Here is a 12,988-nt window from a genome sequence, read left to right on the forward strand (position 1 = left end):
ACCAACCACAATGCTCTAGAGCAAGAGTATGATCCAATCAGAGCGAATTTTACTGTGACACAGTATTATTTATTTCGAAATATGTTTTCCAGGCAATCGCTGTAAACTAGGTCTGTCAATTTTCTGCTCTGTGCTTTTCCCAAATACATGTAATTCAACACGTTGTCTGATAGAGTACGATAGACATTAACAAAGCTACTGTGGCCTACAATTTGTAACTTTTTAATACAGGAAGTGCCACCTGAGAGACAAAATCGGGGTTGAAACTTATGGTGTTTGCCTGTGATTTCTTTCTACACAGCCTGTTGGTGCCAAGCCTACCTACCTGCGTGTAGCAACAGGAGCTGAACATTCAAAATTCGACACCTTGAGGTGGGTAAAAACGAGTAGAATTTTAATACGTTTGTGTAACTGCTTTTGTCACTTTCAAATGACAGAAGCTTTAATGGCAACTTGTATTACTAGCTGTCGTGCTGGTGTGCCCATAACTCAACAAGTTAGCTAAACGCCATCCGTGAACTTTCCAAAGCTAAACTCCAACAAGTTCAAAGTATTGCAGTACTTCCTGTACAGCTAACTATTGTACTGATTTGATTTATCCGCTTGGTTAATTACAGGATACTCAAAAGCTGATTCATTACAGTTGTTATATCTACTTTGTGTACACGCACAGTTGCACGCATGTGGGCTACACAACAAATAACAGGTTGAGCTAGTCATAGTGTGTTGTGTTGGGAATTCTCTGGAGTGTTGGCTTGCCTCAATAGGCTCCTCTTTACAAAGGTGGGTCCAGCAGCACTATCTGGGCTCACACGCACACTACAAACTAGTTGTTACTACTGTTCTAATCTTGCACATATTTTTTTGTCAAGCAGATCTATCTGTGGCTGATGATGCATTAAAGGAGTGATGGAGACCACGGACTGTCCCACAGAGGGTGATCCTCTGAAGAGAGGAGAGGATGGCGTGGAGATGGGATCAGCACCGCCGGAAACAGAACTGAAAAGGGGCTGCAAGGAAGTTCTGGGTCTTTCTAAACTCACCCAGTGGAGGACAGCAGTCTTCTTCCTCTCCTTGTTCCTCTGCCTGACTGTGGTCTTCGCCTTCTCTTTCATCATTCCCTGTCCTGTCAGACCACAGTATCTGGCCTCATGGAACAGGACGTTCTCAGACGCAGGTGTGTATTTTTTGATTAGTTACTAATAGCATCTGCTTGGCATGTAATATTGCTCCTCTTCTGCTGCAGAAACCTATGATTTTTTAGCATTTGATGATGCAAGCAAAGACAAGGTGATGGACATCATGTTTGCTCTCAAGAGCACATTAGCCAGTATCAACAATACATGTGACAATGCAGGTAAGATGTATTCCCAAATTCCTAATCAGGCAGCATTACGGCTTTTTTGGTCATGATTCACACTGACTCATTGTGCTCTAGGTCTGCCCTCTCCATGTGTGTTCATGTTGGCAGTGGATGGGACAGATGGAAAAACCCTGTGGGAGCGTCCACTGGAGCCTGACTTCCACTGGGCCCAGTGTGGGCTGGACAAAAACACTGACAGGAAATGGGACTGTCTGATGTCCCATTCAGATAAATTGTCAGCTCTGGACAAATCTAATGGTAGGAGTGTTCATCTTAAATGTCAATATATTTTGATGTGAGTTACATGAAGTCAAACTGAAGTCCCACTTAGTCTCAGATGGGGGACGAAACCACAGCTGTGATCGATTCAATGCCCTGGGAAGGTCATACAAGTGTAAAAACATGTTAACCACTGTATATTAAAAGTATATAAAGCAAAAATTTTAATTAGTCAGCCGTTGGCGCATGACAAGACGCATGGTGTTTAAGGAACGTGAACTTCACCATTACACTTGTAACATTATTACCTGAACAATTTAGCTACTGTATAGAAAAATGTAACTACCGCTTTAGTACATGAAGCATCACACTTAACTGTCATACAAGTGTAAAAAGAAGTTCATCACTGAATAACAAAACTGAAATAACTCACCTGAAATAGCACACGACGGAGAAAATGTTGAAGGAAACGTCATCACACAAACATTCACACAAGTGTCACACAAGTGTAACAAGAAGTTAACCCCTGTGTAATAAAGTAAAATAACTTACCATGGGATGATAGACATTCAGAGGCATGTTGTTTAAGGAAGTGAACTTCATGATTGCGCTTTTTAACATTCTAAGTTGTCATACAAGTGTAGAAATATGCTAACCGCTGTATAATAAAACACAAATAAAATGACTCACCATGTGAAGATGCATGATGGAAGCATGGTATTTACGGAAGATAACTTCATGCATTGTACCTTTGAACATCCCTAACTTCTCTTTGCCGTCACTGGCACGTTTGCTTTGTTAGGGCCCTGTCACACCTTGACGATTTAGGCAGCGCATGCCTGACGTGATCATTTTGATGGCATACGTTGAACTGCAGATGCTTTTTTTTTTAAATTTTGGGCGTATACATAGCGTATTCATAACAAGTTCAACGTAAACATGACGTATTAGTAACTTATATAGAACGTTTCTCTAACTTACAGACAACTTATATCAACGAATGTGTAGCGTGTTGCTGGCGTTCACAATTTATGCCCAACGGCCAACGCCTGTCACACCTTGACGATTTAGCCAGCTTACGCTAACGTATGAAAAACTTGGCCAATACGCTGGCGTACGTCTTAGTACGTCTAAGTCGTCCAAAAATTTTGTGCCTGCATAAAACTTTTCGACGTATGTCAGCGTATGATTCATACGTCCCGCATCCGCGGGCAATAAGTTATGCGATCGTTGACGCCCGTTCACACACGTTATTTGTAAGTTACGTACAAGTTGTAATACGTCAACATACCTTCAGACAGACCTGTCTTCTTGGCGAGGGGAGATGGAGGTTGTTGTGTTTGCATTTGCAGGTAAGTTTGCAGCTTGACCAGTAGAGGACACTATGACACTGAGAATGGAACCAACTTTTTTTGATTTTCTATCAACTTTATTAATGCCTCAGCGAGTCACAAGTCCATGAGTGGTAGCGTATGCAGCCTACACCAGGGGTCTCAGACTCGCGGCCCCCAGGACGATAGTTTGCGGCCCCCTTCTTAATATGAAAGATTAATATTCGTGTGGCCCGCAAGTTTGATATGAATGACACTTGTCGTGTGCGGAGCTGAACGAACCAATCACGGTGAGGTATATGAGTCTCGAGGGCAGGACCTCGGCTGAACGAACCAATCACAGGACCTCGGCCGAACGAACCAATCACGGTGAGGTATATGGGTCTCGAGGGCGGGACCCCAGCCGGGCAGTACGTCCAACGCCTCACCGCCTTGACTCGTTCACTCGCTCATTCATTCATTCCTCCACTCAGCTGGGCAGAGGAGAAGCCGTGAAGCCGCTGACTCCGCTCTGTCTCCGAGGAATGAATGAATGAGCAAGCAAACGAGTCAAGGCGGTGAGGCGTTGGACGTACTGCCCGGCCGAGGTCCCGCCCTCGAGACCCATATACCTCACCGTGATTGGTTCGTTCAGCCGAGGTCCCGCCCCCGATACCCATATACCTCACCGTGATTGGTTCGTTCGGCCGAGGTCACACAACACAACAGCCTCCATCACCATCTCCCCTCGCCAAGAAGACAGTTCTGTCTCAAGGTATGTTGACATATTACAACTTGTACGTAACTTACAAATAACGTGTGTGAACGGGCGTCAATGATCGCATAACTTATTGCCCGCGGATGCGGGACGTATGAATCATACGTTGACATACGTCGAAAAGTTTTATGCAGACACAAAATTTTTGGACGACTTAGACGTACTACGAAGTATGCCGGCGTGCTTCCGCGTGCTGTTAACATATACAAAACTTACCCATAACTTATTCGACGTACGCCAGCGTATTGGCCAAATTTTTCATACGTTGGCGTAAGCTGGCTAAATCGTCAAGGTGTGACAGGGCCCTTAGTGCCTCCCGAGGTCACACTCATTTTAAGAAGTGTCTATGTAATGCATGTCTCGTCAGGTGAGATCAAGTGGCAGCAGTCTCAGCCTCCTGGTCCGCACAGCCGTGTGCCTGTGCTCAGTGTGCCAGATCTAAATGGGGATAAGGTCAGCGATGTAGCCTTGGTGGTCACTAATAAAATGCAGGTAAAGAACATACACTCACTTGGCACAATATTAGGTACAATTATGTGCACAATCTATTACAAGTGGTCCAATACAAGAACTGTATTAAAAGCTCTCCAACAGAATATTGATTATTATGTTTGCATGCTTAGCTTTTTGAGTTTTTTATAAGCTCATGCACTGACGATGCATGTGAACATCTGCAGGATCAGCTAGTGTTCCTCTCGGGCAAAACAGGCGTCCAAATTGGGTCTACTGTGGCGCTGAACACCACAGAAACAACCAGTCACCTTCTCCATTACACTGGTGGGGGTGCCGACTATCTGCTGTTACAACAAGGTTTGAATTGCAACTCTCCTGTCTTAATTAATGTAGTTGTCCTTTGCACTGCATTATACTAAGAGCAGTTTCTACTATCTCGGTCAGACACTGGCTTGTATGGACTGGCACTGTGGAAGATAGCAGCCAAAGCAAAAGGTGGCATGGAGGTGGGCCTCAAGAAGGATAAACACCTGGAGAGAAAGGCTGCAGCCTCATCTGGACTGGTACCAGTTTACATGTAAGGTGCAGCCCAAACAGCCATGACTTCACCCACAAAGCATTTGTATTCATCATTATTATTATTATTGTTCTTATTCATTAAACTAATGCTTGCTTGATTCAATGCTGCAGGTCTGACTCGTTGAGGCATGTGGCAAGAACAGGCGAGGCAGATTCGTCCAACCTACTGGTGGTTACAGGCAGTGAGGTGGCTTTAATCGATGGAGAGACATTACAGCTCCTGTGGATTTTTAACACCACATCAGTCTTCAGGTAATTGCCATTTTTTGTGAATATACACCTGCATAATTAAATTCAAGAGCTGTCTAGTAAAAATAAATAAAAAAACAAAATGTCATCGTCAATAAAACAGACTTTCAATTAATACCACTGACAGTGTCAATCAAAGACGAGCATTATCATCTTTTGATTGGGTGAGTGTACCTAATTTTGTGGTTGGGAATGAACTGTCAAGTTGCCAGATGGTCATCACCATGAGCATTAGGTAAAATAGCTTAAGTCACGTATGTCAAAAGTGCGGCCCGGGGGCCATATGTTTATTTATTAGCCAGCGGCACATAAAATTAAAACAAAACCCGACACCACTGCTGCTTTGTTTTTATTTCTGAGGTTGGAAACGTTAATGCTAGGTATAGCGTTTGTTTCTATGTTAATGTGAAATCAATGCGCCCAGGAAGGAAGTTCCAGTAATACTTAAAATGGCTAAAATATGCAAAATATTGTAAGTATTACATGTTATCATGAATGTACCTGTTACCACGTGGTCACGGCATGCATATAAAACCTTTTTGGACGTCTTTTAATAGCGGCCTTGGTATAGCCCTTTATGTGCAGTGATGAGCTGTCTCTTTTTTATCTGTTTTTATATCTTTAGAACACACAGAAGAGAGAGATTGCGGATGATGGGCAAAATAAAAAAAAGAAATGCAGTTTTCCAGAGTTGTCGGTTTAGTTTTGAGCAGGGTTGTCTAAAGTCCAACCTTGTAGTTCTAGAATAGTGCTGCTTGATTCTGCAGAAAATGTAAATCACATTTTTTTTTATACAGTTGTTCTTTAAATACATTTTCATTGGTCTTTCTGCTGCTCTTCATGGGAGGTCCTAGAAGAAGTGTTCACATGGGACTTCAATCGGAATGAATAAAAAGACACCCGGTCAAAAATATGGCACGCTCGCTTACTTGACAGTACAATCATGCACGTAGTAAAGACAAATCAAAAGAAAAGTCAGTCGATGTGATTGTTCCTCTCGCGGGCTGATGAATGACAGCCAGCGAGCCTTGTCGGCCAGGGCGAGTTGGTTTTGCTCACCACAGGACGGGAAGACGGCCATCATGCCATCGGCAGTGAGTAAAATAGCGTTTGTTTGCATTACAGCTTATGTAGAATCAAAATTCCAGCCATCCATCCACCTATGCCGCTTATCCTCACTAGGGTCGTGGGGGTATGCCAGCTGACTTTGGGTGAGAGGCGGGTACACCCTGGACTGGTCGGCAGCCAATGGCAGGGCACATATAGACAAACAACCATTCACACTCACATTCATACCTATGGACAATTTAGAGCCTCCAATTAACCTAACATGCATGTTTTTGGAATGTGGGAGGAAACCGGAGTATTACAGTAAAAATGTTAATGTAAAAATTTGTGTGAATAGAGATTGCAATTTTTTTATGCAGCCCTATTTTAGGACTTACTGAACACATTTTTAATGGTAAAGGTTGCAAAGCTAATATGTTTTCCTGTGATGTCCTTTATCAGGGAGCCGTCCTTTGGACACTTCAACAAAGATGGTGTACTTGATGTTGTGCTTGAGGAGGACATGGGCGGCAACACCAAAAGGGTAAGATGTAAAACACACTTAACTCTTAAAATCATTCACCCATCCCATTGTGCATGCAGGTGTTGATTCTAGACGGCAATTCCGGTGACATACTGTGGAACGTTGACCTTCTGGCTAGTCCCAACTCGCCCCGACCCACCTCCATATACACCACCAACTCGATTTCCATCTTTGTCTTTTGGGGGCTGCTGCTCGCAGAGGACAATTCATCTGTAAGTCCACACAACCATATGAAAAAAAAAAAATCACACTGCTGACGAGCTGATGTACACATGTCTTCCTTTAGGTACCGTTGAGTGGTGACCATCGTTCATACATGCTGCATCCTCTCTATTCTAACCTTCTCCTGGAATCTGACAATGTCATGGACCACATTGTTACATTCAAAGGTACTTGAGACATTGCCCCTGCTTTATTTAAGATATGTTCATCTTTAGTATGGCGCTGTCAACATAGCTGTCGCTATCTGTCGTTATCATCTTGTGCTTGGTCATTTGTCCTCAGTCTATTCATGTTAACAGAGGTGTTTTAAAGAGCCAACAAGAGGGTGTAATATCCCTTTCAATATGCAGGATAACAGTATAGTGCAACCGCTAAGGTTTCTATTTCCATAGTATCGTATTAACCCGAATACAACACAGTCATCCCTCTCCACATTGCGGTTTGAATATCGCGCCCTTACTCTATCGTGGTTTTTTAAAAATTAATAAATGATTGCTGTTTTGTGGTTGACTATGGTCTATTGTTATTGGGGGAAAATGCATATTTAAAGAAATTAAATGTATTCATGGCCTAAATTAAGCGTTTAAGCATAAAAATGTCTAAATGAATGAAAATACAAATATAAGGCATTCAAAAAACGTGATATAAAGTGTAATACAATATCTGTGACTTGTGTGCACCTTTTTAAGAAAGGCGCCGACATGTGACGTCAGCTGGCTAGAGTTGACTGTTAGCTGAGTGCTAGCAACATGTTAACAGTGTAGAGAGTGGCCGACAGAAGCACCTGTGTGAATGTAGCCTGCATGTGTTCTCTGCTTGTTAATGCAGTGCAGAGTCCATGAACAGCAGCAGTAGAGTAGTATTCTACACTGGTCTCTAGGTGTTAGTAATGTTACACTGATGAGACATTAGCCACCAGGAAGTACACTGCCATACTAACTGCTAACGTGTGAGTCTTATTTCTAAAATGGCTTATTTTCTATGATTATATCGACTATTTGGGTAATAGAAGTGTAAAGGTGACTGTAGGGGTGTTATTTCATGTCTAGAGGGCTCTAATAATGGTAAAAACAGTATTTGTAAGGTCAGACAGGTTTTCTATCCTCAAACTATGAAAATATTCAATTTATTAATATTGAATACCACTTTGTGAAAATTAATTTATTGCGGTCGGTTCTGGAACCAATTTAGGGCGGTCAATGAGGGACGACTGGACTGTATGTGGAGTACATTGTGGTCATCTACAACAATGCACGTCTAGTCAAATAATGCAACACTGTGTGACTTTTATTTGTAGCCACGTTGATGGAGCGAGGGCGCCACGCCGCCTTTGTCCTACTGACAGGTCCTGGGACCAGAGACACTGCAGGCACTGTGGTTCTCAGCAAATGGAAGCTAAAGCATGACGTGCCTCAGAGTAAGGTGATCCCGATAGGCAACAACAAGGACTCCACAACCGACGACGACATAAAAGAGGCCTTTAACAGGCTCAGATTCAGCGACACTTGACATGTCGCAAGGAGAAACTGGAGTCATCAAATTAGTAACAAGACAGGGGCTCCATTCACTTCTTTTGTAATTTAAACTATCAAGTATGTCCTCACGTTAAAAGTATGTGGTGGCTGAATAGGTTCCAACTTCCCTGCTGCAAACAAAAGTTTGATTTCAGCTCCATGCACTTGCATAGACAAACACATTCTAGATCCTCTTTGTCCAAACAGCTGCTGTTTCCCCTGACTCCTCCTGCTGATAAACCCATCATGACTTTGCTGTACTTTTTATCTTGCACTTTCTCACACCAATGCAATTAATTACAAAAGCTGGATTATTATGTAGAGCTATGCAATTGTTTTATAGCACTTGGGTCATTTGCTGTGTATTTAATACTAGAACAGCCTTAAAAATATGGTTAAATATATGAACCTGTGCACTGTGTCATTACATTACAAGTATTAAGGACAGGTCTTGCAGTGTGGTACTCTATATTTGCAATTCATATGCATAAGATTTCAAATGGGGTTATTTTTTGTATATTAATATATTGAAAATGTTGGCCTTCAAGTAGAGCGTGAGTTAAGTATCCTAGTACAATCTGATCACTATTAAAAGGATTTTACGACAATATCTTAGACTATTTGTATTAAAATCATCTGATTATATTGTAAAATGTACTTAATATTTTCATGGTGTATGTATGTTCAGATTGCGTTTTTTTCCCCGATAAAAACAAGTCATGTGAACATACTGGCCTCTAAGGGGTTGAAATAGTTTATATGTATATTGTTGGCTGAGGTAGTTTAAAAGACTGACTTCAAGTGAGGAAACATTTTTTTTATAGCAGTATTTGAGAACCTGACATTTTTTGTCAGGGTTGAATATGTGAATTTTTTCTTAAGGGTTAAATGTATTTATTTGCTGTCAGGAGTTCAATTAAACCTTAAAAGACCAAAGAAATCCTCAGGAAATTTTGAGATACTGAATTTGGGGGGTTTGTTAGCTGGAAGCAATGTTATTATGAAGAAATACATAATATTTCAAATATGAAATATTTCACTCGTGTGTGTAATGAATCTATAGAATATAAGGGTTTCGCTTTTTTTCTTCAAAGTTCAAAGTCTTCAAGTTATTCTAATTGAGCTGCACCTGTAGTTCATGTCAATGTGTTTTTGCCGCCCCCTTGTGTTGCAAATTGTTACTGTCAAAAGTCTCCTCACGCGGCACCTGAGCTGCGCATGCGCAGTGGAGTTGACGCAAGGGTCATGTATACTTGGTGCCATGTGCATGTTGAAGTCAGTCACGTACAACTGTCAACATTAGATATGACGTGGCTCATTCAGTCACCACAATGACAGTCCTACCATCTAGAATGTTATCTTAGAAACGGAAGTGAATATAATTTTGTGTACAAAAAAATTACATTTTCTGGCACTCTACGACCTGCGTCCTGCGTGACGCGTTCGGGTACATCTAAAACTGCAGTTGATGATTAACAACACCAGAACACAACACTTCCGCATTGTAAAGTCCACAGCTCTGTGCGAGAAAATGTCATTAAACACAGAACACATGGGATCAGTTTAACCCCCCACAAGGTTTATCAAACACCAATTGGACTAGTTGGTGCCAGTGGCGCCAAAAAGGTTTTCAATGTGACCCGTCGTATCCGCCATATCGCGAGCATTACACTGCACGGCGGCAGTAGTGCAGTGCTAGTGGTGCGTTCACGGGAGCGCGCTTATCACTGGAACGTCACACTTTCACGTCGGCGCTATAAAGTGACTCAGAGCTTCACATTGCTACTAGCACCAAGGTAACGTTTGTATTTCATTTTTAAATCATGTATATTTTGATATTATGATTAATTGTAGCATTCAACAATACAATTTGACGGCATAATGCTGACCAATTTCCGGTTTAGCACTTTCATTTCTTAATATCTTATGTCACCTTCAGTTACAGTCATTTAGTTTAATTGCATTTTCAGTGTATTACACTGAAAAAAAATAATTTAAATTGCTTGTCGTTAATGACAGCAGTCGTTCACTATGGATAAACAGGAAGCCTGGTTTTCCCATTTGGACGACGGTGTACGTTCACGTTCATGAAGGCGCCATGACAATTTTGGGCTGTATTTATCTATTATTATTGAAAAGGACAATTTTACAAATACAAACATAACGATGCCATTCTCAGCCTACGTGGGCGGATTATACTAATAGCAGGTAAATTATGCTATTTCAGATACAAAAATGTGAGCTTTGCTGTCAGAACTTAGCATGTCTTGTCTCCTTGTGCTTATTTTTTAATCAGCGAAAATGGCTGAAGACATTCAGACCAAACTTGAGAATTACCGCACTGCTCCATTTGATGCAAGATTCCCCAACCAGAACCAGACCAGAAACTGCTGGTCCAACTATCTGGGTAAGACTAGGTCAAGGTCATAAGTCTACAATAGTTCCAGACTCTTGTTATTCAAAATAAATCATACATATCCAAATAGAGAAATCTACTGACATTAACAATCATGGTCTTTTCTTGTCTTATGGTCTTTTGACTTCTCGCTCCTAAAACCTGGATTGAGGTCACACAGGCTTTCACTGTATTATGATTATTATTGTCATTCATCTATTAATAGATTACCACCGCTGCCAGAAAGCTCTTGATGCAAAGGGTGTGGACAACGCCCCGTGCGACTGGTACCAGAGGGTTTACAAATCACTCTGCCCCATGTCCTGGGTAAATAATAGCTTTTTTTTCCATTTTTTTTAATTTACTGATTTCTAGTCATCATGAGGGTAAAGATATTGGACATGAGATTCTCATAAATATCAAATCTTCACATTGACTACAAATAAACTGTGGACGTGCATGATTCTCGTAGGACAGCGATGCTAAACAGCAGCAATACATTCCAGCATATGCAGTTGAAACCAGAAGTGTACATGCGCTGTCAAAACACAAACGTTGTTTCCTCACTACCTGAAATTAAAGCAGACTAAAGTTTTCGTCTTGTAAGTCCATTAGAATGACCAGAATGATTTCTATTTGCTAAACAATGTGGGAAAGCCCACATGATGATGATGACATGGCTTTGGAAGCTCCTGATAGGTTATCGGTAAAGATGTGGCTCAGTTGGAGGCACATCTGTACAAGTATTTCAAAGCCACACCTTAAACACACCGTTTCCTTGTTTGACATTATGGAAAAATCTAAAGATATCAGGAAAAGAAGTGTGGAGCTCTACAAGTCCGCTTGATCCTTGGGTGCAATTTCCAGATGCGTGAAGGTGTCACGTTCATTGTTATCCACAAGCGTAAACCGCATGGGACTGTCCACCCGTCATACTGCTGCGGTTCTGTGTCTTGGTCCGAAACGTGCAAATCAACCCCAGAACCAAAGCTTGTGAAGATGATGGCCGAAGCTGGTAAGAGTGTGTCATTATCTACAGTCAAACAAGCCTTGTACTGACAAGGCCACTCTACCGGGAAGAATCCATTACTGCAAAAGAAACGTGAACATTTTTGATGACAATTTGCAAACTGATGAAGGAACATTACGTGGAATATTGAAGCAACATTTCAAGCCATCACCCAGGAAGTTGAAGCTTGACGGCAAATGGGTCTTCCAAAGTGGACAATGACCAAAAGCATACCACCAAAATAGTATCAAAGTGGCTTAAAGAAGAACAAAGTCAATGCTTTGGAGTGGCAAACAAAGCTCTGATCTCATTCCCATAGAACATTCGTGGGCAGATTTGCGCTACACCAGTTCCTCCAGGAGGAATTGGCAAGAACTCTTGTGAGAAGTTTGTGGAAGGATACCCTAAACGCTTGAGCCAGGTCATAGTTTAAAGGCAATGCTGCCAAATTCTAAGGAAATGGATGTAAACTCTTTTGGCTGTGAAGAAACTCATTAAATATTCTGTCTCATAATTGCAGCATTAAGTAAATAGAAATTATTTTGGTAATCATAGCAGGCCTAAAACATATAATGTTGAGTCTGTTTCAATTTCACATAGTGAGAAAAATATTTGAGTCTTTTCACGTAGTGTACAGTATGTAAACTTCTGGTTTCAACTAATAGCGACCAAAGGGTGGAGAAGCGAATACGCCCCCTAGTGGCTAGAAGAATTATAGGAATGATGACCAAAAAAATACATTTACATTTTTTAAGTTTACAGATTTTTGAAAACTTTCAAAAGGTTTTTTTCATGGTATAATAAAAAAAACAAAAAAAAACAACCTTTTAAACATATAACATTTTAATAGCAGAGCTTAAAAAAATTCTAGGCCACATAATTTGTGGTATTTTATTTATATTAAAAAATCTACCCTTAAAAAATGTAGGGTTACAAAGTGTTTTGTTGTATTTTTGTTGTATTTAGCCTTTAAAAAAAGATTTAAGGTTAGACAGTTTTAAGGGTGTTTAATATTAGAAATTTTATATATATATATATATATATATATATATATATATATATATAATTTCTATCAAATGCATGATTAAAAATATGGCCTTTTATTAATAACATTTTTACTATTACAGTTTAAACCAGGGGTCTCAAACACGAGCCAATTGAGGGCCACAACATCCATGCAAGTTCAGTGTTAGGGGGCCAAGTAAACACAAACACAGAACTACCAGTATGGTATTATAGTATGGTTGAAGGGGCGGGGCGGGGGTGTTCACTAGACATAAGACTACCTCCAATGGCAGTGCGACAG

The 12,988-nt window shown here is 40.9% G+C and overlaps 2 protein-coding genes across 4 annotated transcripts in view; both read left to right on the forward strand.

The window, feature by feature from the left end:
• The window catches only part of LOC129168418 (cytochrome c oxidase subunit 6B1), a 210,160-nt gene that overhangs the window by 195,956 nt on the left and 1,216 nt on the right, over positions 1 to 12,988 (forward strand). Inside the window, exons 2-4 of one of the 3 annotated variants that reach the window (XM_054753667.1) lie at positions 10,026 to 10,074; positions 10,575 to 10,685; positions 10,900 to 11,000. In XM_054753667.1, coding sequence (XP_054609642.1) covers positions 10,580 to 10,685; positions 10,900 to 11,000 — 207 coding nt within the window. In that variant the 5' untranslated portion in view covers positions 10,026 to 10,074; positions 10,575 to 10,579. Of the gene's footprint in view, positions 1 to 9,905; positions 10,075 to 10,250; positions 10,487 to 10,574; positions 10,686 to 10,899; positions 11,001 to 12,988 lie in introns of those variants that run through there. The other 2 variants (XM_054753657.1, XM_054753677.1) reach the window with 2 other exon arrangements.
• fam234a (family with sequence similarity 234 member A) lies at positions 48 to 9,410 on the forward strand. Its single transcript, XM_054753573.1, has 13 exons — positions 48 to 110; positions 302 to 372; positions 876 to 1,177; positions 1,247 to 1,357; positions 1,439 to 1,621; positions 4,038 to 4,162; positions 4,348 to 4,480; positions 4,568 to 4,700; positions 4,814 to 4,954; positions 6,461 to 6,542; positions 6,602 to 6,754; positions 6,829 to 6,931; positions 8,062 to 9,410. Exons 3-13 carry the CDS (start codon positions 910 to 912, stop codon positions 8,271 to 8,273), a joined length of 1,644 nt encoding a protein of 547 aa, XP_054609548.1. The 5' UTR covers positions 48 to 110; positions 302 to 372; positions 876 to 909; the 3' UTR covers positions 8,274 to 9,410.

The sequence above is a fragment of the Dunckerocampus dactyliophorus genome, chromosome 2, assembly GCF_027744805.1.
Source record: "Dunckerocampus dactyliophorus isolate RoL2022-P2 chromosome 2, RoL_Ddac_1.1, whole genome shotgun sequence".
Lineage (NCBI taxonomy): Eukaryota > Metazoa > Chordata > Actinopteri > Syngnathiformes > Syngnathidae > Dunckerocampus > Dunckerocampus dactyliophorus.

Bases quoted from the DNA above. Each gene is read 5' to 3' on its own strand.
- fam234a (XM_054753573.1), top strand. From the start codon at position 910: ATGGAGACCACGGACTGTCCCACAGAGGGTGATCCTCTGAAGAGAGGA. The intron at 4,481-4,567 runs GTTTGAATTGCA...TATCTCGGTCAG, and splicing joins CTATCTGCTGTTACAACAAG to ACACTGGCTTGTATGGACTG. The intron at 6,932-8,061 runs GTACTTGAGACA...TTTTATTTGTAG, and splicing joins CCACATTGTTACATTCAAAG to CCACGTTGATGGAGCGAGGG.